Source organism: Oncorhynchus tshawytscha, linkage group LG16, assembly GCF_018296145.1.
Source record: "Oncorhynchus tshawytscha isolate Ot180627B linkage group LG16, Otsh_v2.0, whole genome shotgun sequence".
NCBI lineage: Eukaryota > Metazoa > Chordata > Actinopteri > Salmoniformes > Salmonidae > Oncorhynchus > Oncorhynchus tshawytscha.
In genome coordinates, this window is record NC_056444.1 from 73,366,192 (window position 1) to 73,392,377 (window position 26,186).

Genomic DNA, 26,186 nt, shown 5'->3' on the forward strand with positions numbered 1-26,186 from the left:
CATTCTAGTGACAATACCATGCCAAACCACCTCTCACGCAGCCTGTCCGACTGCACTTCACCATGAGACTCCAGGGTAAGACAGAGCAGACTGATGCACATTTATTGGACGTTATAGGTCAGTCAACAACACTCATACAGTACTGGGCTTTAGCCGTCCCATGTTGGAGGCAGAAAGTCCATTTCCCCCTCACTGTTTCCGGAGGCAGTGGAGTTTGTCCTTTTTGATCTTCTATTCATCTAGTCTTCTTCCTTATCTTTTTCCCCTTTGACACTTGCTGATTTTGACAAGTTTAATCGGGGAAAGGTACTAAGACATAATTGATCGAGCAATAAAGTTAAAACTTGAAAATATAATATTGCTGGTTCAGTACGGTCCTAGAGTCCATATCCTCTAAATCATATTCAAAAGTGGTCAGGAATAGTCTTCAGCGCCTCTTCTGGGTTTCTGGTTATGTCCACATTCTAAAACAACAACACACATGGAGTCACACCATTAGATTTGTGGAATCTCTTATAACATTTTTCTATTGTGCTTGGAATAAATGGATACGTTTTGTAAAGCTTACCCCAGGTCTCTCTCTGTGCGTGTTGACTGCCTCAATGTTTAGGCAAATGTGCTCCACTCTACACCCTGTACCAGGAGAAAGAGATATGAGTGAAATTGTTGGATCCAATTACAGCATGTGAATTTGTTCAAGTCCAATTGGACAACAACTTACCATAGGCCACCGGCGTAAGTTTGAGCACAGTATGAAGAGGACATTTTAGGTATGGTAACTCATCTGTGGAAAAAAAAGTAGTCTCTAGTCCAGTGCGCATGCGAGATTTGGTTCTGAGTGACGAGATAGTCTTAGACATGACCAACTTCATTACCACAAGACAATGCTAAATGAATCCATGTATTTTGGACTGTAAAGTACCTGCGGTTTTGTCTAGTAAGTAGGCCAGCAGACAACGCATGACGGCTTGGTGACACACGACCAGCACATTCTCCTGTCTCTCCAGCTCCATGATCACTGGCTCCAGACGGTGGACCAGGTCTTCATACGACTGTGGTAGAGAGAGGAAAATGAAGTGTACCTTTTTCATTCTATTGCACCAGAAAATGTACCTTCTTCATACTATTGCACCAGAAAATGTACCTTCTTCATACTATTGCACCAGAAAATGTACCTTCTTCATACTATTGCACCAGGATATGTATCTTCTTCATACTATTGCACCAGGATATGTATCTTCTTCATACTATTGCACCAGAAAATGTATCTTCTTCATACTATTGCACCAGAAAATGTATCTTCTTCATACTATTGCACCAGAAAATGTATCTTCTTCATACTATTGCACCAGAAAATGTATCTTCTTCATACTATTGCACCAGGAAATGTATCTTCTTCATACTATTGCACCAGAAAATGTATCTTCTTCATACTATTGCACCAGGAAATGTACCTTCTTCATACTATTGCACCAACCTGAACCACACCATGCTCTCTATTTTCTTTCTTTCCTTACCAGCTCGGCTTGGTTCCAGCTGGAAACATTTGAATTCTTGAGCAGACAAGGTCAAAAATCTGTTGTATATGCCCTTGAGCAAGGCACTTCACCCTAATCTGTTCCAGGGGCGCCGTACTACCATGGCTGACCCACACATTTCACTACACCTATCCGGTGTATGTGACAATAAAGAAAATCATCTTTAATTATCTTTTCCAGTCACTCAGATCCACCTCTACTAGGGTAGCTAAGACGTACTAAGATAACTAGGTGTTGTACTAAGAGTACTATGTATTCTACTAAGAGGACTAGGTGTTCTACTAAGAGGACTAGGTGTTCTTCTAAGAGGATTAGGTGTTCTACTAAGAGGACTAGGTGTTCTACTAAGAGGACTAGGTGTTCTACTAAGAGGACTAGGTGTTCTTCTAAGAGGACTAGGTGTTCTACTAAGAGGACTAGGTGTTCTTCTAAGAGGACTAGGTGTTGTACTAAGAGTACTATGTGTTCTACTAAGAGGACTAGGTGTTCTACTAAGAGGACTAGGTGTTCTTCTAAGAGGATTAGGTGTTCTACTAAGAGGACTAGGTGTTCTACTAAGAGGACTAGGTGTTCTACTAAGAGGACTAGGTGTTCTTCTAAGAGGACTAGGTGTTCTACTAAGAGGCTTAGGTGTTCTTCTAAGAGGACTAAGTGTTCTACTATGATGGCTAGGTGTTCTACTAAGAGGACTAGGTGTTCTACTAAGAGGATTATGTGTTCTTCTAAGAGGACTAGGTGTTCTACTACGATGTCTATTTGTTCTACTAAGAGGACTAGGTGTTCTACTAAGAGGATTAGGTGTTATTCTAAGAGGACTAGGTGTTGTACTACGATAACTAGGTGTCCTACTAAGATGACTAGGTGTTCTACTAAGAGGACTATATGTTCTATTAAGAGGACTAGGTGTTGTACTATGATCGCTAGGTGTTGTACTAAGATGACTAGGTGCTGTACTATGATCGCTATGTGTTGTTCTATGACTGCTAGGTGTTGTACTAAGATGTCCACAATTTTTCTGAGTAATGTACAGTGTATGTATATTTTGTGTGTATTTTGTAAGCAGTGTGTGGTGAATTAAGACAGGTCCTACCTCACCCTTGGGGTAACGGTACCGGTACTTGTCCTGGTCTCTCAGTGCAAACTCTTCTGGGTGGTTCTCCTGGATATCTTCATATGTCAACTCCTCACACACACCCTGAGGAGGAAATGGCGGTGCAGAGAAGATGTCAATGAGTGGTACTGGCATGTACAGTGATGAGTAACCTATCCCGAGACCGAAAGATTTGCATTAGCTCTTCAGGCCAATGCATTGACTTAAGCTCAGTTGGTCACACATTCACTGCAAACTGTATACATGCATTACACACTCACATAAAATGTATGCTTAAACTCAACAGTAAACAGTGGTTAAATGCATCAATCTCATTTAAACTCAGCAGTAAATAGTGACTTATTGTATAAATCTTGTTTAAACTCAGCAGTAAACAGTGACTTACTGCATCAATCTCATTGAGAGCCTTCCACTGTTCGTATGGAATCCCCAGATGCTCTGCAGTCTGGATGGTCCTCTTCATATGGCTGGTCCACACCTTCAGATCCTTTATATGCTGGCCCTTGATGAAGCCCCCCAGAGCAGTGGCATACTACAGGGACAGACCATGTTCACAGGGAGTGGGTGGGGGTGATTTTTTACACAATCATTTACTATAGAAGAATGGTTTATTGTCCACTTTCTTTGCGGAGAATGACATTTTATATTTCGGATTTCAACCCAACCCCCGAGACACATATACTTTATGCTTTATGTTTTTTTATTTTCTACATAAGGGAGGGCCCAATACATTAAGTCATTGGATGGGACAATAGCATTATATCTGGATTAAAACAATGATGTTTTCATTTTTCCCTCGCTCTACTTTTTTCATTAAACTTTTTCCCCCCGGACGCTTCATCTGGACATGGTTATACAGGACCTCTACCAGCCGAAGCAAAGTAATAGCATTAACATAATGCCTTCTAATTGCAGTCACTGTACTCATAATGTACAGGAGAATGATCGCCTTATGGTGAGGATAGCTGTGCTACAAGACCAGCTTCAGATGCAATCGTTAAGCAAGGGTAATTTAAGTGTAGGAATAAGTACAGATAGTAGTATAAATCCCCTTGCACAGTCCCCACAGCCGGACAATTTTCTCATGGCTTCTGAAAGGAAATGCTGCAGGAATGCTCAACCGGTGTCGCTCATTCAGCCGACAGAAACTTTCAAACGGCTCTCCCCATTAAGCAACGAGTCGGAGTCAGAGGCCGAGCTTTCTCTGGTCTCTCCTCCACCAGTTACGGGGTCTGAGATGCCGAGGCCTCCCACCATTAGCTCTGACAAATTGAAAACCCTAGTCATTGTCAACTCCATTACCCGCAGTATTAGACTTTAAAATCATTTATCCAGCGATCAAACACTGTTTACCAGGGGACAGGGCTACCGATGATAAGGCTAATCTGAAGATGGTGCTGGCTAAGGCTAAGACTGGCGAGTGTAGAGAGTATAGAGATATGGTTATCCATGTCGCCACCAACGATGTTAGGATGAAACAGTCAGAGGTCACCAAGCGCAACATAGCTTCAGTGTGTAAATCAGCTAGAAAGATGTGTCGGCATCGAGTAATTGTCTCTCGCCCCCTCCCAGTTAGGGTAGTGATGAGCTCTACAGCAGAGTCTCACAAATCAATCACTGGTTGAAAACTGTTTCCTGCCCCTCCCAAAAGATAGAATTGTAGATAATTGGCCCTCTTTCTGGGACTCACCCACAAACATGACCAAGCCTGGCCTGCTGAGGAGTGATGGACTCCATCCTAGCTGGAGGGATGCTGTCATCTCATCTATGAACATAGACAGGGCTCTAACTCCTCTCGCTCCACAATGAAATAGGGCGCAGGTCAGACAGCCAGCCTGCCAGTTTAGTGGAGTCTGCCACTAGCACAGTCAGTGTAGTCAGCTCAGCTATCCCCATGGAGACCGTGTCTGTGCCTCGATCTAGGTTGGGCAAATCTAAACATGGCGATGTTTGCCTTAGCAATCTCACTGGAATAAAGACCTCCTCCATTCCTGTCATTATTGAAAGAGATTGTGATATCTCACATCTCAAAATAGGGCTACTTAATGTTAGATCCCTCACTTCCAAGGCAGTTATAGTCAATGAACTAATCACTGATCATAATCTTGATGTGATTGGCCTGACTGAAACATGGCTTAAGCCTGATGAATTTACTGTGTTAAATGAGGCCTCACCTCCTGGTTACACTAGTGAGTATATCCCTTGCGCATCTCGCAAAGGCGGAGGTGTTGCTAACATTTACGATAGAAAATTTCAATTTACAAAAAAGTAAATTACTGCGTTTTTGTCTTTTGAGCTTCTAGTCATGATATCTATGCAGCCTACTCAATCACTTTTTATAGCTACTGTTTACAGTCTTCCTGGCCCTTATACAGCGTTCCTCACTGAGTTCCCTGAATTCCTATCAGACCTTGTAGTCATGGCAGATAATATTCCAATTTTTGGTGACTTTAATATTCACATGGAAAAGTCCACAGACCCACTCCAAAAGGCTTGCGGAGCCATCATTGACTCAGTGGGTTTTGTCCAACATGTCTCCAACCAAGGATCCTCAAAAGCCGTGCTATAAATTCTCGGACAACACAAAGATTCCTAGATGCCCTTCCAGACGCCCTGCACCTACCCTAGGACATCAGAGTACAAAAATTGGTTAATAACAACCTAACTGAGGAACTAAATTCAATCTTGCGTAATACCCTATATGTAGTCACACCCCTAAAAACCTTTGTCATAAGAAACTAGTTCCCTGGAATACAGAAAATACCCGAGCCCTGAAGCAAGCTTCCAGAAAATTGGAATGGAAATGGCGCTACACTAAACTGGAAGTCTTCTGACTAGCTTGGAAAGACAGTACCGTGCAGGATCGAAGAGGCCTCACTGCTGCTCGATCGTCCTATTTTTTCAACTTAATTGAGGAGAATAAGAACAATCCAAAATTTATTTTTGATACTGTCGCAAAACTAACTAAAAAGCAGCAATCCCCAAGAGAGGATATTTTTCACTTCAGCAGTGATAAATTCATGAACTTCCTTGACGAAAAGATCATGATCATTACAAAAGCAAATTAAGGACTCCTCTTTAAATCTGCATATTTCTCCAAAGCTCAGTTGTCCTGAGTCTGCACAGAACTGCCAGGACCTAGGATCAAGGGAGACACTCAAGTTTTTTAATCCTATATCTCTTGACACATTCATGAAAATTATAATGGCCTCTAAACCTTCAAGCTGCATACTGGACCTTATTCCAACTAAACTACTGAAAGAGCTGCTTCCTGTGCTTGGCCCTCCTATGTTGAACATAATAAACGGCTCTCTATCCACCCGATGTGTACCAAACTCACTAAAAGTGGCAGTAATAAAGCCTCTCTTGAAAAAGCCAAACCTTCACCCAGAAAATATTGAAAAACTATTGGCCTATATCGAATCTCACATTCCTCTCAAAACTTTTAGAAAAAGCTGTTGCACAGAAACTCACTGCCTTCCTGAAGACAAACAATGTTACGAAACACGTCAATCTGGCTTTAGACCCCATCATAGCACTGAGACTGCACTTATGGAGATGGTAAATGACCTTTTAATGGCGTCAGAAGGCTCTGCATCTGTCCTCCCGCTCCTAGACCTTATTATTCTCATGAAACCATTGAAATACCATGGCAGTAATGATTTTAAATATAAAACATGTAATTTAGTAATATAACAAAATATCATAAGAAAGAAAGTGTTCTCTTGCACAAACAGTAATTTCAACGTAGGAATTCATTATTTTGGTGTTTTATTGCATTTTCTGATGAAATACTCATTACCGCAACGCGTCCAGCGTCCAGAATGTATGTCATGTTTTAATTTTAACAGAGTAAAATGAAAATATTCAGAAAAAAAATTGATGTTCTACCAGGTGTTTTCAAATGACATAAAAAAAATATAAACTGAATATTCATGTATAATAATAATAATAGGACTGATTTTCTCATCCTCCGCAACATTTTTGAAGGACTGTTTACACACACAGAGAATTTTAAACGAAGTTTGACTTGGAATGAAGCAACACATCTGCCAGTACCTTCAATATGGCTACCAGGTAATCAGATCTCTTTATATTTCTCTAGTTAAAAGTTAAACAGTCTCTTGTCAGACTACGAGACAGAATTGATTATCATTACTGATACAAGAAGGTTTCCACATTTAGAAAAACGTTAGATTTCAATTTTTCTATGAAAATATACTTCATTAATGTCTAATTATGTACATTGAGTAAAAAGTGCTTAGTCATCATGTCGTCTCCATTGTTAGCAAAACATGCCAAGGTTCCTCCTCCTCCGCAACACCATTCTCACTTACTGCTGCAATTTAAGGCCAGTTGCGGTAGAGAGAACTTTTGTTTCAGTAATGAGAATTTAATCATACTGACTATATTTTTAAATATATATAATGAACTATTAATTTAAATATTATTTACTGACTGTTGATATTTTGCCTTATGTCCTGTTTAATTGCAGACAGTCAGCAAGGGACAAAAATAAATCTTTAGCGAAGGCTAGGCTGACAAATTCAAATTCAGAGAAAATGTTTACACCCTTCCCAGAACTGCTGGAAGAGTACAGAAGGAAGGAGAGAGAGGTTAGGGGTTGGCGAGGTTACAGCAAGAGTAATTAGCATATATATAGTCTATAGGAAGCCTATGCACTCATACAGTCTCTATAGGAAGTCAATACCCTACATTGTTAGGAAGTCTACACATGCGCGAGCACACGTCCACCACATACAGACACACACACATATCCAGTAAGCCATTTAGTTTGCACTATAAAATGTCCACACAAAGTCTGTAAGCTATTCAGTTCCTACTATAGGATGTGTACACACAGACAGTCTGTAAGCCATTCAGTCCCTACCTTAGGATGCACACACACACACAGTCTGTAAGCCATTCAGTCTCTACTATAGGATGACTTGGTCCGTAACATTTTTCCCATGTTTTGAGACTTGCTCATTTCATTTAATTTTATCTTCCTTTCCAGTTCCAGATATCAAAATCAAAATCAAAATTGTAAAATTAAGAAAACTCTAGATCTGACAAAGAAGCAACATGAAAAGAAGAAAAGAGTGGCGGGAAAACTCAAAAAAGGTATTACAGAAGAGAGAAACAGCTAAAAGCTGTATTGGACATGACACCATCAAACCAGGAAGATGATACACTTCAACATGTTCAAAAAGCAAAATTAAGAAGTTATTCAAAATCTTCAAGACACAGCCTCCCCAAGAGAACAGCCATTATCACCTCAGCAGGTAAATGTCCATGCCATCAACTCAACTCCTAAAAGAAGAGAGACATCTCTACAGACACCTGGACCAATGAAGACATCTACCCCAAAGGAATCCCCCAAAAAGAGGAACAGAAGAAAGAAAACACTATTAAAATGGAGGTCAAAGTTGCGTTACACAGAAGAGAAGCTGCTGGAGAGGACCAAAGAGATGGTCAACCTAAAGAAAAGACTGACATGGAAGGCAGAGAGGTCCAGAAGAAAACTGCAAAGAGAGGTGATCAGAGAACATTACCCAGTAACAGCCAGAGAAGACTAATGCGCAAACTTTTAGCCGCTTCCTTCATCAAGATTAAGTCTCCTTTGTACTAAATGGGAAATCCGGAGAAATTCGGAAAAAGGGCCAGATTTCCGTAAGAGAGCCTTAACGGACACTATCTTCGTAGAAGATTTGTCTGATGAGGCACAACCTCTCCAAGCCTCAATTATTTAACCTTAAGCCATGTCACAGACAGAGAACATGTGCTTGCAAAACGCATGACAACTTTGGCTTGAAGATAAAGAAGCTGCACCAGCTTGGGGTCATAGAAACATCATCCCCTAGGGACACTATACAGGCCAGTGTGTGTATTGACGATGGTGTGCTATTCTAATGTTTTTGTATGTGTTGTTTTTATGTGTTCTCTGTTCTTAGCCTACAGTGGCTAGAGAAAGTATTCAACCCCTTGGCATTTTTCTTATTGTGTTGCCTTACAACCTGGAATTAAAATAGATTTTTGGGGGGTTTGTATCATTTGATTTACACAACATTCCTACCACTTTGAAGATGCAAAATATTTTTTATTGTGAAACAAACAGAAAACTTGAGCGTGCATAACTATCCCCCCCCCCCCAAAAAAAGTCAATACTTTGTATAGCCACCTTTTGCAGCAATTACAGCTGCAAGTCTCTTGGGGTATGTCTCTATAAGCTTGGCACATCTAGCCACTGGGATTTTTGCCCATTCTTCAAGGCAAAACTGCTCTAGCTCCTTCAAGTTGGATGGGTTCCGCTGGTGTACAGCAATCTTTAAGTCATACCACAGATTCTCAATTGGATTGAGGTCTGGGCTTTGACTAGGTCATTCCAAGACATTTAAATATTTCCCCTTAAACCACTCAAGTGTTGCTTTAGCAGTATGCTTAGGGTCATTGTCCTGCTGGAAGGTGAACCTCTGTCCCAGTCTCAAATCTCTTGAAGACTGAAACAGGTTTCCCTCAAGAATTTCCCTGTATTTAGGGCCATCCATCATTCCTTCAATTCTGACCAGTTTCCCAGTCTCTGTCGATGAAAAGCATACCCACAGCATGATGCTGCCACTACCATGCTTCACTGTGGGGATGTTGTTCTCGGGGTGATGAGAGGTGTGTGGTTTGCGCCAGACATTGCGTTTTCCTTGATGGCCAAAAAGCTCAATTTTTGTCTCATCTAACCAGAGTACCTTCTTCCATATGTTTGGGGAGTCTCCCACATGCCTTTTGGCGAACACCAAATATGCAAGCAATTACTTTATTCTGGCCACTCTTCCAGTAAAGCCCAGCTCTGTGGAGTGTACGGCTTAAAGTGGTCCTATGGACAGATACTCCAATCTCCGCTGTCGAGCTTTGCAGCTCCTTCAGGGTTATCTTTGGACTCTTTCTTGCCTCTCTGATTAATGCCCTCCTTGCCTGGTCCGTGAGTTTTGGAGGGCGGCCCTCTCTTGGCAGGTTTGTTGTGGTGCCATATTCGTTCTATTTTTTAATAATGGATTTAATGGTGCTCCATGGGATGTTCAAAGCTTCGTATATTTTTTTATAACCCAGCCCTGGTCTGTAATCTCCACAGCTTTGTCCCTGACCTGTTTGGAGAGCTCCTTGGTCTTCATAGTGCCGCTTGCTTGGTGGTGCCCCTTGCTTAGCGGTGTTGCAGACTCTGGGGCCTTTCAGAACAGGTGTATATATACTGAGATCATGTGACATATCATGTGACACTTAGATTGCACACAGGTGAACTTTATTTAACTAATTATGTGACTTATGAAGGTAATTGGTTGCACCAGATCTTATTTAGGGGCATCATAGCAAAAGGGGTCAATACATATGCACGCACCACTTTTCCATTTTGTATTTTTTAGAATTTTTTGAAACAAGTAATTTTTTTCATTTCACTTCACCAATTTGGACTATTTTGTGTATGTCCATTACATGAAATCCAAATAAAAATTAAACTACAGGTCGTAATGCAACAAAATAGGAAAAATGCCAAGGGGGTGAAAACTTTTGCAAAGCACTGTATGTGTGTTATGTACTTTTGAAGCACTGCAAAATGAAATTGATTGAACTTGAAACCCATCTGTAAATAGCACACCCACCCTCATCCCCATATTGTTATTTATTTTTGCTCTTTTGCACCCCAGTATCTCCACATCATCATCTGCACATCTATCACTCCAGTGTTAATGTTAAATTGTAGATTGCGGAAGGTGTTGCGGTAATGGGAGAAATCAATAAAAAATGTTAATTTAAAAATCTATATTATTTCAGAGTTTAAGTATTCTGTGCATGACTGTTAATAATCTTTTTTAAATTAAAAAAAAAATGTATTAGCTTTCCTAATGGTCTTGATGTTTTCAGACCATTGATGATATTCTTTATGTTCATAAAGGCATTAAATTGTCAGTAAATGTTTTTAAATGAATGCTCACAAACACAAACACAGACCTCGTTATTTATGCCTATAAAGGAAATTTGTTGATGCAAGTCTTTTTAAAGATGTCATGTTTGAAAACTTTGAAACCAAGATTTCGTGAGAATCACCCTAGTGCTGCTTTTGACACCATCGATCACCACATTCTTTTGGAGAGATTGGAAACCAAAATTGGTTCTGACAAGTTCTGGCCTGATTTCAGATCTTATCTGTCGGGAAAGATATCAGTTTGTCTCTGTGGATGGTTTGTCCTCTGACAAATCAACTGTAAGTTTTGGTTTTCCTCAATGTTCCGTTTTAGGACCTCTATTGTTTTAATGATGGCTCCTTGCTGTCCCCAGTCCACCTGGTCGTGCTGCTGCTCCAGTTTCAACTGTTCTGCCTGTGGCTATGGAACCCTGACGTGGTCAACGGACCTAATGTTGTCGACTCTCTCTCTACCGCACCTGCTGTCTCTAACTCTGAATGATCGGCTATGAAAAGCCAACTGACATTTACTCCTGAGGTCCTGACCTGTTGCACCCTCTACAACCACTGTAATTATTATTATTATTTGACCCTGCTGGTCATCTATGAATGGTTGAACATATTGGACATGTTCTGTTATAATCTCCACCCGGCACAGCCAGAAGAGGACTGGCCACCCCTCAGAGCCTGGTTCCTCTCTAGGTTTCTTCCTAGGTTCCTGCCTTTCTTGGGTGTTTTTCCAAGCGACTGTGCCTGTGTGGCCTACTGACCTTGTGACCCCTGGGAGAGAGTCCTGAGTCTCCCCCAATGCGACCCAGCAGGTTCAGCTCGCTCTCCCCGTGGCGGCTCAGGAAGATAGAGCGCGGTGTGACGTGGATGTTCATAAGGTAGTACACGATCCGGCTCTGTATATGGTCTTGCACACGGTTCACCAAGTACCTAGAGCCCACGTTGAAGATCTTGATGTAAGACAGATGCCTTTGTATAGGAAATATAGAGAGACACATAGGGAGACAATTATTATTCAAGACAGGTGCCGACACAATAACATGTAGGGGAAAACAGGAAGATAGAAGGAGAGATGGATTTTTTGTTAATCACAGGTATCTGATAACCAAGTATTTTTTTCAGTTTAGTTTTTACTCTTTCTCTCATTCAGGGAGAGGAGCTGTTGGCATAAAGCCTGATCCCAGATGTGTTTTTTTGACTATGACAATAAAGGAGTTGGCAAGACAGCACAAACAGTTCTGGGACCAGGCTAGTTGGCATAGTCTGTTGAACTCTACCTGTCTTTCTCATCGTCCAAAGGCACATAGGTTTGCTTGTAGCACTCGATACGTTTCAGGAAGTCTGCCTGCGCCTCATCCTTGTCACAGTTCACATAGTCTGGGCTGCTCACTTTCACTTCCTGGGACAAAGGTCAGTGTCACAGTGTAGAGTTTAACATCTTGCAGAGTTTGGCATCTTAGAAACAGAGAGCCCTCCGGTAAGGTTTGAGAATATACTTTCTCACCGTGATATTCTGTGCAATGATGTCTGGATCATCACAAATGGACTCCACAAAAAATACCTGTAAGGACAATTCAGTTGTGTTCATTATACCAAAGGGGTTTTGTCCAGTTTCACCATCTGAGTTTGTATTTAGCTGTTGCAGTGGTAGTAAAGTGTTTATTCATTATGTATAGTAGCAGCTACAGGACTGTCAGTTGGCCTGCTCTTGAACCTGCCTTGTAGCCTTTTTCCTTGGAAAAGCTCACAATGGATATCCTCCTCTCCCGTGTTGTGTTGGTGGCATCAAACACCTGGAGGGAAGAAAATATATTTTAATCAGATGTACAGATGTAGGATTTTACAGATGTAGGGTTGTACAGATGTAGGGTTTTACAGATGTAGGGTTTTACAGATGTAGGATTTTACAGATGTAGGGTTGTACAGATGTAGGGTTTTACAGATGTAGGATTTTACAGATGTAGGATTTTACAGATGTAGGATTGTTTTACTATTTTGTTGCTGAGCATTTTCCTGTGTATTTTTTTTTTTTTTTAAAGCTTCTATAGTTTGTCATTTCCCACCACGAAAAATGTATCAACCCCTACAAAAAGGTCCATTAATTATAATCCACATAAAAGTTCAAATTTCCTGTTGCTTCAGAATTATTTTCCTGCTGTAGCAAACTGGCTTAAATGAAGATCCTACATCTATACATTCCAGTCAATGTAGCAGAACGTGGGCACTGTGGGCACAGTGCAATGTTCCCTCAAAATTATTTTGCCACTGAGCAAATTTCAGGTCTGCTGAGCGCAAACTTGAACTTTGTAAAAAAACTTCCAGCGAAAGTTTACTGTGAACACTGAGCCTGTACCCGTTTTAAGTTACAGTTTTAACAGGGGCCAAGTAGGCCATGTAGGCTGGGTGGTCAACCATCAACAACAATGGAGAAAATGCATCCCATAACAGTTTAACATGGAAATAGCTGTTCTATCATTCAGCCTAGAGTAGCAGCCAATGTGTGGTGTTCAATGTAGGCCTACATTCCTTGAGACGTTTGAAAAAAAAAATGCAGGGCTTGACATTAACCTGCTTATCCACTTGTCCATCAGACAAGGAGGTGACTGAACATTTTGTTGTGTTGTTTGATGTAAGAAACCACTTTACAAAGTAAAATAATTATTATTCCCATACCATTATTACAGAGAATCAGACAACTTATGCTACCCTCTGCCTATTGGCTACTTAGCTTATTCAAACCTGTCTCAAAATAAAACACTGCCCCTTTAAGACAAAAAAAGCTCTTCGCCTGAATCGCTTTTCAAAGATGTCTGGAAATGTACATGTTTTGTGGTCTTGTAGGAAGCAATCACTCCCTATCTATAACTGGGCTAATAACTCACTAACTAGCAAAGGATATGAACCAAATGTACACACGTTGCTACATGCAGCTCTCACTTTGATCTCAAAACAAGCGCATCTACTCAAGACCCCTCATGCTGTAAACACAGTCCAGTTCAAAGTAAATTGCACAGATCGGTCTTTGTAGAGTACGGACTGAGTAGTGTGTGTCAATGTAATAGAATCCTACTCTGATGCTTTCTGCCAACAACAAAATCTCTTGCATAGTTTGTTTTGTTTCGATATGTACCATTAAAAGTGGCTAATATTGCATAGATTCAATCACAATTGCCACATTAAAGGGAAACGTGGATAGTGTTAACAGGCAAAACTGAAGAACGGTGGTCACCAATCTTTTCAAAATGCTAGCCAAGATCTACCGCTCAGTTTTTTTCAACAGGGCTTAAAAACGTATGCCTATGCAACATTAACCAATTAAAAACAGTACTGTAGCAATGAGGTTTGTGCAGTAAGCTATGGGCCCAATACATTATCACCACGTATACAGATGAAGTCGGAATTTACATACACTTAGGTTGGAGTCATTAAAACGTGTTTTTCAAACACTCCACAAATTTCTTGCTAAGAAATTATAGTTTTTTAGTAATTTTTCCAACAATTGTTTACAGACAGATTATTTCACTTATAATTCACTGTATCACAATTCCAGTGGGTCAGAAGTTTACATACTGTGCCTTTAAACAGCTTGGAAAATTCCAGAAAATTATGTCATGGCTTTAGAAGCTTCTTATAGACTAATTTACATAATTGTAGTCAATTGGAGGTGTACCTGAGATTTATTTCAAGGCCTACCTTCAAAATCAGTGCATCTTTGCTTGACATCATGGGAAAATCAGAAAAAAAAGTGTAGACCTCCACAAGTCTGGTTCGTCCTTGGGAGCAATTTCCAAATGCCTGAAGGTACCACGTTCATCTGTACAAACAATAGTACGCAAGTATAAACACCATGGGACCACGCAGCCGTCATACCGCTCAGGAAGGAGATGCATTCTGTCTCCTAGAGACAGAATGCATCTCCTTGGTGCGAAAAGTGCAAACAATCCTGGAACACCAGCAAAGGACCTTGTGAAGATGCTGAGGAAACAGGTACAAAAGTATCTATATCCACAGTAAAATGACTCGTATATCGACATAACCTGAAAAGCCGCTCAGCAAGGAAGAAGCCACTGCTCCAAAACCGCCATAAAAAAGCCAGACTACAGTTTGCAACTGCACATGGGGACAAAGCTAGTACCTTTTGGAGAAATGTCCTCTGGTCTGATGAAACAAAAATAGAACTGTTTGGCCATAATGACCATCATTATGTTTGGGGGAAAAAGGGGGAGGCTTGCAAGCTGAAGAAAACCATCCCAACCGTGAAGCACGGGGGTGGCAGCATCATGTTGTGGTGGTGCTTTGCTGCAGGAGGGACTGGTGCACTTCACAAAATAGATGGCATCATGAGTGAGGAAAATTATGTGGATAGATTGAAGCAACATCTCAAGACATCAATCAGGCAGTTTAAGCTTGGGCGCAAATGGGTCTTCCAAATGGACAATGACCCCAAGCATACTTTCAAAGTTGTGGCAAAATGGCTTATGAACAACAAAGTCAAGGTTTTGGTGTGGCCATTACAAAGCCCTGACCTCAATCCTATAGAAAATGTGTGGGCAGAACTTAAAAAGCATGTGTGAGCAAGGAGGTCCACAAACCTGACTCAGTTACACCAGCTCTGTCAGGAGGAATGGACCAAAATTCACTCAACTTATTGTAGGAAGCTTGTGAAAGGCTACTCGAAACATTTGATCCAAGTTAAACAATTTAAAGGCAATGCTACCAAATACTAATTGAGTGTATTGTATGTAAACTTCTGACCCACTGGGAATGTGATGAAAGAAATAAAAGCTGAAATAAATTATTCTCTCAACTATTATTCTGACATTTCACATTCTTAAAATAAAGTGACGATCCTAACTGACCTAAAACAGGGTATTTTTACTAGGTATAATGTCAGGAAATGTGAAAAACTGAGTTGAAATGTATTTGGCTAAGGTGTATGTAAACTTCCGACTTCAACTGTATTATCACCGCATTGTTGTTCGGCATTTAAAAAAATATATATTAAAAAAATTGAGGTAGGCTATATGATCATTCCCGTAATAGATCCGTTGTTGTATTACTTGTGAGGCACAGCTGAGTGAGCAAACATTTAAATATTTTACTGGGCTGACGGTGCCTGCATCTGATCTTTAGTCTCAATGGAGGCAGAGAGCAGCAGATTTAGGGTCCATCCCTCCGCTCTCCCTTTCCTCCACTGACACTGACCAAAAGGGACACTGTCTTTCAGCTGATGGTGAAACTGGAGTTGCACCACACATCATCCACAAATGTGTTGTTACTCTTATGAACAGATTAAGAGAAATATTCCTCAATGTTAAAAAGACCCAAGCCGCTAATAATAACAACAACGCAAGCCTATATATATATATATACTTTCCTACTCATTCCTTACTGCTACAGTGCTTATTGTAGCGCTGAGTGGAAATAGGAAAAACACACGTTTAATGTTGAATACGAAGTGTTGACAGTGCTGAGTAAGAACTTAAACATGAACTCACTCGTAAAACAGCAGCTCTTTGCTATATTCATTGACAGTCTCTTTCTAGTCATGGTTTTAAATGTTTTGAAATCTTACAGTATCAATTTTGCTGTAGCTTTCTGTTATGCCTGCTACGTTACTGCAGACACTTTATCTGAGCCATCCGATTGGCCCATTGTAGGCCTATAGTGCACTTGATTTGCTCTTCGGTCCCGCCAACAGGCAGAGTTTGTACTTTCAGACACATGAAATTGTTCAAAATGGCAAAACAAAATAGGAACACAAGGCTTTATCTTTGTTTTGTTTGTTACAGAAATGTTTGTCGATCGATTAGGAATGCATTGGAGATCAATCAGTCGAGTTTGATAACCACTGCTCTAGAAAGTTGAGTGAAATTCAATCTCGTACTTCTCTCTGTGGGCTGATATTTCGTCTGCTTGGCAGTCCAGGGGGAGCTGAGCAGCAGTCTTGGGGCTACTGTGCACCCGCAGCATAGAGGGAACATTGGCACAGTGTATATTTCTTTAGCCTTTATTTAATCTGTAAATCCATAGAGGTCAAAATATAGTTTTACCCATGGAGACCTGGAAGTATCCAGTTTATCATGTACAGTGTGTTTGAAGTTCAATGTCCTGTCCACCCTGAGTACAGTATGTCTCAGTCATGTGTAAGAGGTATGGTGTGTTTGCCCTATTGACAGTCAGCTCAGAGGGGCAGTTTTAAATTGTCCTCTTACTCACGGCTACTTGTCCATGTTCCTTTGAGAAGTAGATAACTACATCTTCAAGGGCATTTGTAGCACAGGCCCTGAGAAAGCAAATGCAATGAGAAATCATTGGATTAACCACAGAAAGATAATTCACAGCACAAAAGGACATAGCATGTCAGTTGTTACGTAATACTTTACACAAACCACCACTAGTCTGCACCTGAAATGTCACCCTATTCCCTATACAGTGCACTGCTACTTTGACAATGAAAGTAGTGGGAAAGTAGAGTGCTATGGGGAAAAGAGTGCTATTTCAGACGCAGCCCCACCCATAGCTTCGTCACATAGATAGAGAAACCCATCAAACCCGAGGAATCTCTTACCTGCGAATCTGCATGGCCTCCTCATTGTCCGGTCTGAAGAACTCAAAGTTCTTGTAGCTCTGGACTGCTTCCCTGCGATACTGGCCCAAGTTGAAGACTAGACGATAGGTGATTGATGATAGATGATATAGGATAGATAAGGGAAAGACCATAAACTCCAATCCTCAGTGACGTGTATGAGTACTCAAGCACACCTCAGGTCATTTAACTTGGCTAGTGTGTGGGTGTGAACTGACCCTTTGTTGGAACCCCTATCCAGTTGAGGTAGCGGGAGAGCTTCTTGGATATGTATGTCTTTCCCCTGGCAGGCAGTCCAACCATCACAATCAGAGTGGGGGAGTTGGTGAGCTGGGGCACGGAGGCTGGGGAAAAACAAGACAGACCGTAGGAATCTACTGTACATGCCTGGTAGGTAAATAGAGTGGTTCTCTGTGAACACTTTTAACAAGGCACAAATCACTGGTGAGAGTAAACACTTACACACACAGTGTGTGTGTGTGTGTGTGTGTGTGTGTGTGTGTGTGTGTGTGTGTGTGTGTGTGTGTGTGTGTGTGTGTGTGTGTGTGTGTGTGTGTGTGTGCCAATTGCCGAGGTAATCCTGACCATCTCCTCAAGAGAGAGAACACCAGGTGACAGAGAGATCAAATAAATCTCCCAACAGGTAAGGATTGGTTGAGCCCTCATTGTTACCATGTTATGTCTTATTTACCTTGTCAACAGGATCGCCAGAGGTAATGTGTTCTGCATAATAATCCCAGAGTAATTAGCCAACTCCTTTAAGAGTGTAAGACTACTTCAGAATATACCCTGAGAACCACAGAGTATCCCATGCAGCCAGTCACATCGGTGACAACACACTGGGACAAGGGTGCTACTGCAGACAGTACCAGCATGCAGTACCTCTTGTTCAGCATGAGATTTCATCGTAGAAACAAAATAACTGTGAAAGCATGTGGAACAGAATCATTCCACAGGCTACATCAGACCTCTCAATAAAGTAATGTTCAAACTGCATATCCGCACACGGCACCAGATATCATTTCACATGTCAGGAAGCAACTCCACTTAACTGAGACTTTAGAAGAGCGTTACAGTACAATAGGTAGTAAGAGGGAGGATATAGGAGAACCAGGACTTATTGCAGGATATAGAAGCTGGTAGTCTATATGAATGACGACTGACTGCAGCGTCAGTATACAGTATTCATATATTACAGGTCACAGGACAATGTTAGAGTAGGATTCATCTTATTCTCACACATGGGGCATGGAGGAGGAGGGAGGGAAGCCATTCAACAGATCTAAGACTTACACTAGGAAACATTCGGTCATAGTCTTAACATGGCAACAAGATCAAAACTTGAGCACTCATCCACCTGTTGTTGAAGATAACTTTCCCGTGGCTTATACTAATGAATGAATTAGGAAGTTGAGAGGAAAGAAGAGACAGAGAAAACAGACAGGAGAAGAGAAGGAGCGAGAGAGAGAGGCAAAGAGAGAGAGAGAAACAGACAGAAACAGACGGAAACAGGAAAAAAAGAAACAGAAAAAGAGAAAGAGAGCACTAGACAGAAATGGGTTCTTCACACTTACAGCCTCTCCGGCGACTTAGCTTGCAGCCTTTCATCCCCAACCATGGCACCCATATCTTGAGCAGAGGAGTCTGCGTGAGCTCATTCTTCTCCTGTTCTGTGGTCATGTCAGCACTCGGCAGAGCCCAGACAGACAGAGTCATGCAACACAGCACAGTCCCCCTGGCCCTGTTCAGCGGAGCGAGTGTGAGTGAGGGAGACAAGAGGAGCAACACAGCCGCCTGCTTCAGTGAACTCCGGCGGGGTCACCTGACTGTTGCCAAGGAGCAGAAGGCGGAGGGAACGATGGAAGGGGAGGACCTCTAAATGTCATCCGATTCCCTAAATAATGCAATAATTTTGACCAGGGTCCATAGGGCTCTGGTTCCTTATATAATGCAATACTTTTGACCAGGGTCCATAGGGAATTTGGTGCCATTTGGGATACATGTTAGCTCATTGATGCCATGCTGTTTCACTGCTACCCAGCAGTTAGCGTAGAACATGGTCCGAGGCCAACTACTTTAGAGGGATCTAAAATATCCTGGGATATCAGCCAGTAGGGAGAAGGAATCACAAAGTCACACAAGTCTGTGTTGTGGTGGTGACATGGCACTAAAGCATTAAATATATCAGTCCTTTTGAAGAACAAGCTCATCACAGAGTAACAGTTTACCATAGTTAACTGTTACGATGAACTGATCAAAACAATATATGTTGTGAGGCTATAGTACAGCACATATCTGTTGCTTGATTTGTATTTGGCAATGGTGTGGTGTTGCTCAATTATACCACAAGGTGGCAGTTGGAAGTCAGAGTTCACAGTTCCTTTTGAAATGCTAATCCAGAGGAAAGATCAACTGGCTCTATCATTACATACACTCTCACTGTCTGTAGCCTGTAGGTAGCAAATAAAACAAAACAGCTCATCCCTATGTTCTCTGCTGTCTTTCTGCTCTGGTGCAATCATTCTCATTCAGAAAATATCTGACTTTGTTGACAGTACTTCAAGAGGTTACCAAGGCAACGAGGCATTAACCTGACTAAGGAATTAGACATCTGACAACCTATGAGACATGGACAGTCCCTGATCTGATCTCATTACAACTTAATGCAGTGGAGTATTAAAGGGAAGAGGCGTCATGGGTTAGATAATGTCATCAATACGTAATGTAGCCTCCCAGCAGGCGAGCAAAACTGGTTGAAATGATATCAGTACTACACCATTACAACCTGGTTGCAAACTAGTTGTATTGACATCATGTCAACCAGCTTTGTTCACTGGGCCCGCTGGGCATTGTTACCCCCTGTAGTTGTTATTTATGTTATATCCATACGTTCTTTAAAAAAAGATTGCGATCTAGATCTAAAAAGGCTTCTTCGGCTATCCCCATAGGAGAACCCTTTGGAACATATTTTGTTTCAAAAGAGTTCTACATGGAACCAAAAAGGGTTCTCCTACGGGGATAGCCAATTAACCCTTTTGGAACCCTTTTTTCTACGAGTGTAGGCCTACTGTATATTATCAGGTTATACATGCAGTGGCAACATTGTTTAGACATTTCCACTGTGGGGTTTGCTGTAACACATTTTTACTTAGACCTGCAGTAACTTAGCAAGGCTGCAATGGGCATTGGAACAGGATACTTTGAATAAAACTTTGTGGTCAAATTCTAACAGAGACAGACAGTTAGTTTGGCAGTTAGTCTTACAGTGTCTTTGGCCTCTGCCATTATTCTCCAACAGAAAATATAATTCCCATAACACAGCAATACATTCTGTAGCTAAGTGTCAGACCTCATACCAACTGTTAAGCTACCTAACTGACCACATTCTGGGCAAATCATACAGTAGGCCTATGTTGGCATATGTTAAAAAGGTTAAGTATCTAACCTGATATTCTGCAGTACAGACAATGTTTATACCTTACAGCAACAGTAATGACCACAGAGTCTAGATCTGGTTTTGTTAGTAGAGCCCAGGAGAAGCGAGAGAGGAACATGCTATCCCTGCTGGCTGAGAGTTTGGCCTGGCAGGAATTTAGCCTGGCCTCCATGCTCCAAATAGAATGACAGGGATTGACTGCACTGTAGCTGCTGAGAAATGAGCTATGGGCAGCTCCTGTAAACCACAGCTAAGTGTAAATGTGTTCCTGAAAACATCTCTCTCTCTCTCTCTCTCTCTCTCCGAGGAACTGTAAATTGCATAATAAAAGTTTACATGGAACATACTGTACTTAAAGGTCCAATGCAGAAATGTTTATCTCAATATCAAATTATTTTTCGGTAACAATATAGTTCTTACTGTGATTGTTTTCAATTAAAATGGTAAAAAATAAACAAAAACAGCTTCCTAACAATGAGCAATTCCTCAAGCAAGAATTTTGCTAGGACTATCACAAACTAGCTTTTATGGCAGAGACATGGCAGAGAGGTTTGAAACTCTTTTTTATTGGTCTATTAACTAATTTACCACCTTGTGATGTCACCAGTCTGGCCAAAAATCCATCCCATCAAAAACAGGCAGAAATTTCAAACAGTCTTTTCAAATAGTTCTTGAACGTAAAGGGCATTACCATAATTTTCTAAATTTCACAATATTATTCCAACCTCATAGTGTGGAAATATATATAAAACACAGAAAATCACGTTTTTCCCTGTGCTGGGCCTTTAAGGTGGTTGAGGTTACATTCCATATGAAGATGGAATGAGATATTAAGATGGCAAGAGGGTACATGACATTTTGGAGTTGGTTTATGCTTGAGCAAGATTCCTTCAGAAGACAGACCGTCCCGTTCCGTAACAGGTCCCAAAGATCTGATCAGGTTCCATTTGAAGGGTCCTGGTTGGATAACTATCCCAGTACGGTTGACTAGCTTCTTTCATTTATTCACATTTAGGCTGCTAGCAGAAAACTGAACCAAATCCCAACCATTCACTCACTTATAGGCTACAACAGATGTAAAGATGATCACTCTTTTGTTGCAGAGAATTTTCAATCAATCAATTAAAATCAAAGTTTATTGGTCAGTTGCAGATATTTGTAGATGTTTTCACAGGTTTTCACGACTCCAACAGTGCAGCAATAAACCTAGCAATACAAAACAATATACACAAAATAAAAAATAAATAAAAAATATCAGAACGAGCAATGTCAGAGTCCGGGAATATAAATAATATATATATATATAGTTGAAGTCGGAAGTTTACAAACACCTTAGCCAAATACATTTAAACTAAAAAGATCCCTGTTTTGGGTCAGTTAAGATCACCCCTTTATTTTAAGAATGTGAAATGTCAGAATAATAGTAGAGAGAATAGCTTATATCAGCTTTTATTTCTTTTGTCACATTCCCAGTGGGTCAGAAGTTTACATACACTCAATTAGTATTTGGTAGCATTGCCTTTAAGATGTTTAACTTGGGTCAAACGTTTCGGGTTGCCTTCCACAAGCTTCCCAAAATAAATTGGGTGAATTTTGGCCCATTCCTCCTGACAGAGCTGGTATAACTGAGTCAGGTTTGTAGGCCTCCTTGCTCGCACATGCTTTTTCAGTTCTGCCCATACATTTTCTATAGGATTGAGGTCAGGGCTTTGTGATGGCCACTCCAATACCTTGACTTTGTTGTCCTTAAACTATTTTGCCACAACTGTGGAAGTATGCTTGGGGTCATTGTCCATTTGGAAGACCCATTTGCGACCAAGCTTTAACTTTCTGACTGATGTCTTGAGATGTTGCTTCACTTTATCCACATAATTTTTCTTCCTCATGACGCCACCTATTTTGTGACGTGCACCAGTCCCTCCTGCAGCAAAGCACCCTCAAAACAGTCATTAAAACTTGGAGTCATTAAAAAAAAAATTCAAACACTCCACAAATTTCTTGTTAACAAACTATAGTTTTGGTAAGTCGGTTAGGACATCTACTTTGTGCATGACACAAGTCATTCTTTCAACAATTGTTTACAGACAGATTATTTCACTTATAATTCACTGTATAACAATTCCAGTGGGTCAGAAATTTACATACACTAAGTTGACTGTGCCTTTAAACAGCTTGGAAAATTCCAGAAAAGGATGTCATGGCATTAGAAGGTTATGATAGGCTAAATTACATAACATTAGTCAATTGGAGGTGTACATGTGGATGTATTTCAAGGCCGACCTTCAAACTCAGTGCCTCTTTGATTGACATCATGGGAAAATCAAAAGAAATCAGCCAAGACCTCAGAAAACAATTGTAGACCTCCACGAGTCTGGTTCATCCTTAGGAGCAATTTCCAAACGCCTAAAGGTACCACGTTCATCTCTACAAAGAATAGTACACAAGCATAAACACCATGGGACCACGCAGCCGTCATACCGCTCAGGAAGAAGTTGAATTCTGTCTCCTAGAGATGAACGTACTTTGGTGCGAAAAGTGCAAATCAATCCCAGAATAACAGCAGGACCTTGTGAAGATGCTGGAGGAAACAGGTACAAAAGTATCTATATCCATAGTAAAAACGAGTCGTATGTCGACATAACCTGAAAGGCCGCTCAGCAAGGAAGAAGCCACCGCTCCAAAACCTCCATAAAACTTCCAGACTACGGTTTGCAACTGCACATGGGGACAAAGATCGTACTTTTTGGAGAAATGTCCTCTGGTCTGATGAAACAAAAATAGAACTGTTTGGCCATAATGACCATCGTTATGTTTGGTGGAAAAAGGGGGAGGCTTGCAAGCCGAAGAACACCATCCCAACCGTGAAGCATGGTGGTGGCAGCATCATGTTGTGGGGGTGCTTTGCTGCAGGAGGGACTGGTGCACTTCACAAAATAGATGGCATCATGAGGTAGGAAAATTATGTGGATAGAGTGAAGCAACATCTCAAGGAAGTTAGGAAGTTAAAGCTTGGTCGCAAATGGGTCTTCCAAATGGACAATGACCCCAAGCATACTTCCAAAGTTGTGGCAAAATAGCTACTAATATTCTGACATTTCACATTCTTAAAATAAAGTGGTGATCCTAACTGACCTAAGACAGGGAATTGTTCTAGGATTAAAAATCAGGAATTTTGAAAAACTGAGTTTACATTTTTTTGGCTAAAGTGTATGTAAACTTCCAACTTCCACTGTATATATACTCAGTGTACAACAAATTAAGAATAGTTTCCTAATATTGAGTTGCACCCCCCCCACACCTCCCATTCTGTGGGGCATGGGTTCTACAAGGTGTCCAAAGCTTTTCACGAGAATGCTGGCCCATGTTGACGCTAATGCTTCCCAAAGTTGTGTCAAGTTTCCTGGATGTCCTTTGGGTGGTGGACTATTCTTGATACACACATGAAACTGTTTAGCATGGAAAACTCAGCAGTGTTGCAGTTCTTGACACAAACCGGTGGACCTGGCACCTACTACCATACCCTGTTCAAAGACACTTGCATTTTGTCTGGCCCATTCAACCTCTGAATGGCTCACATACACAATCCATGTCTCAATTGTCTCAAATCTTTCAAATCCTTTTTTATTCTGTCTCCTCCCCTTCATCTACTCCAATTGAAGTGGAATTAACAAGTGACATCAGTAAGGGATCATAGCTTTCACCTGGATTCACCTGGGCAGTCTGTCATGAAAAGAGCAGGTGTTCATAATGTTTATACACTCAGTGTGTAATGGTGTGTATAGACAGTATATGAATTGAAAAGGTGTGTGCAGGTGTAGTTATATAGGATGTGCAGTATATACAGTATATACATCTGAAGTTTATAAAACAGTATATAAACCTTTCCTCCACATAAGGAAATGTTAACTTCTAGTATATTCCAGGTTTAAAAATGCTTCCTTTTTGTGATACAAAAGATGTATCAACCCCTACAAACAATGTCCATTATTTATAATGACCTGACCAAGATCCGCTTCAGATGGAAACGTTGTCAATAAAGAGGTGAATTCGGAGCTTTAACAGTGTGCAGGCCTTCTTGTTCTATACCATTATTTATAATCCACATAATAATTCACATTTCCTGTTGCTGTAGAATCATTTTCCTGCTGTAGCAAACTGGCTCCAATTAAGATCCTACAACTGTAGCATTCATTCAGTGATAGGTTACTACTATACTTGACTGTGCTAATCACACTGTAACAGAGCACAAAGATGATGCCACTACTGTATAAGGAAATAGAAGGCAAACAACAGAAGATATCAGAGTTACCAGAGTGACAGACAGACCTTCCCAAGTCCTTTCCCATTTCGTCTGCGTGTCCATCCTTTCTAAATCAAGGCAGCTTTCTAAATCAAGGCAGCTTGAAACCCAGAGAAGACGTTGTCCGGTCTGTAGCAGTGTCTGCTGCACTGTCTGAATCATAGAGTGTAACACCAATCCACCAAGTCTATCTTGCTCGAGTGTATTTTTGTGCTGCTGCACTTAGCCCCCTGGACAACATGTGCTCGGGACAACATGTGCTCGGGACAACATGTGCATAGACAGAAGTGAACCAGCATAGTAAAGTTGGACTTTACTATACCATCTTAGTGCTTCCTACTCCTCTCTCTCAAGTGAGTGCATGTTTATCATTGAATGCTCTCACCTGCGCTGTCACAGCGACGCCTCATTATGTATTCCATATGGAGCAGTTCTATCCCTGCAGGGTGCACGGTCTGAAGAAGACTTACTAACGCCTATGGCTCTGCTGTCAGATACTCTTATTAATGTAACCAAACCCCTCGGCCAAAGCATTCTCTACCCTTTCACCACCTTCTCCCTCTTTCTACGACACATGGACATACGCTGGGCTTGTCCTTTAATGTTTGCCAGGTCTTGGGTTCACCATTCACAACTTACACACACACACGCACGCACACTCACACATACGCACACACACACACACACACACACACACACACGCACGCACACGCACACACACGCACACGCGCACACTCACACATACACACACACAGCCAGGGGAGTGAGCTCAGAACAGGAGCAAAGGTCACCGAGGGGATTTGAACCTTTACAACTCTGTGGCTTCGCTTCTCATTCAGACTTGGGTTTGAATAGCATTTGAAATCTTTCAAATACTATTAGCTTTAGCTTAAGCCTGCCTTTATTGCCAGGTGGGCTGGTTTTACCCTTCTGTGAGTCTTCTATTGGTTCAATTGCACCAGGCAAGCTTAATCAAGCCCAGCTAAACTATTTGAAGTAATATCAAATAGTATTTGAGCCCAGGGTTAATACAAAGTAATTACTACATGAGAATGCGACCAGTAAGGACTTATAGGCCATGTCTTGAACTCTTGTTGTTGTGTTCCATACACTACAGTTTCTCTGGCAAGATGTCACTGACAGACACGGACACCCTGTTTCTAGCTCCTAGACAACTTTGGAGTGTTTTGTCTATTACTGCATTGTTGGAGCTAGAAACACAAGCATTCCGCTGCACCTGCGATAACATCTT

The 26,186-nt window shown here is 41.2% G+C and overlaps 1 protein-coding gene across 3 annotated transcripts; it reads right to left on the reverse strand.

The window, feature by feature from the left end:
* Positions 1-76: 76 nt before the first annotated feature.
* Positions 77-25,486, reverse strand: LOC112216313 (6-phosphofructo-2-kinase/fructose-2,6-bisphosphatase). 3 transcript variants are annotated; one of them, XM_024376218.2, is made up of 14 exons: positions 25,320-25,486; positions 17,417-17,542; positions 17,181-17,277; positions 16,829-16,895; positions 12,328-12,402; positions 12,114-12,170; positions 11,887-12,008; positions 11,371-11,578; positions 3,035-3,181; positions 2,629-2,733; positions 923-1,052; positions 722-784; positions 569-633; positions 77-464 (listed from the first exon to the last, which is right to left on the reverse strand). In XM_024376218.2, the coding sequence occupies exons 1-14, from the start codon at positions 25,354-25,356 to the stop codon at positions 405-407; spliced, it is 1,359 nt and encodes a 452-aa protein (XP_024231986.1). In that variant the 5' UTR covers positions 25,357-25,486; the 3' UTR covers positions 77-404. The 3 variants fall into 3 exon arrangements, with proteins under 3 accessions (XP_024231986.1, XP_024231985.1, XP_024231984.1); XM_024376217.2 differs by lacking the exon at positions 25,320-25,486 and adding an exon at positions 24,961-25,261; XM_024376216.2 differs by lacking the exon at positions 25,320-25,486 and adding an exon at positions 18,773-19,119.
* Between the last annotated feature and the right edge of the window lie 700 nt (positions 25,487-26,186).

Excerpts from the sequence above, each read along its gene's own strand:
- LOC112216313 (XM_024376216.2), bottom strand. The coding sequence starts at position 18,914 with ATGACTCTGTCTGTCTGGGCTCTGCCGAGTGCTGACATGACCACAGAA. Across the intron at positions 3,182-11,370 it reads TCTCTCCCAGGGGTCACAAG|TATGCCACTGCTCTGGGGGG; the intron begins GTCAGTAGGCCA and ends CTGTCCCTGTAG. Across the intron at positions 1,053-2,628 it reads ACCGTTACCCCAAGGGTGAG|TCGTATGAAGACCTGGTCCA; the intron begins GTAGGACCTGTC and ends TCTCTACCACAG.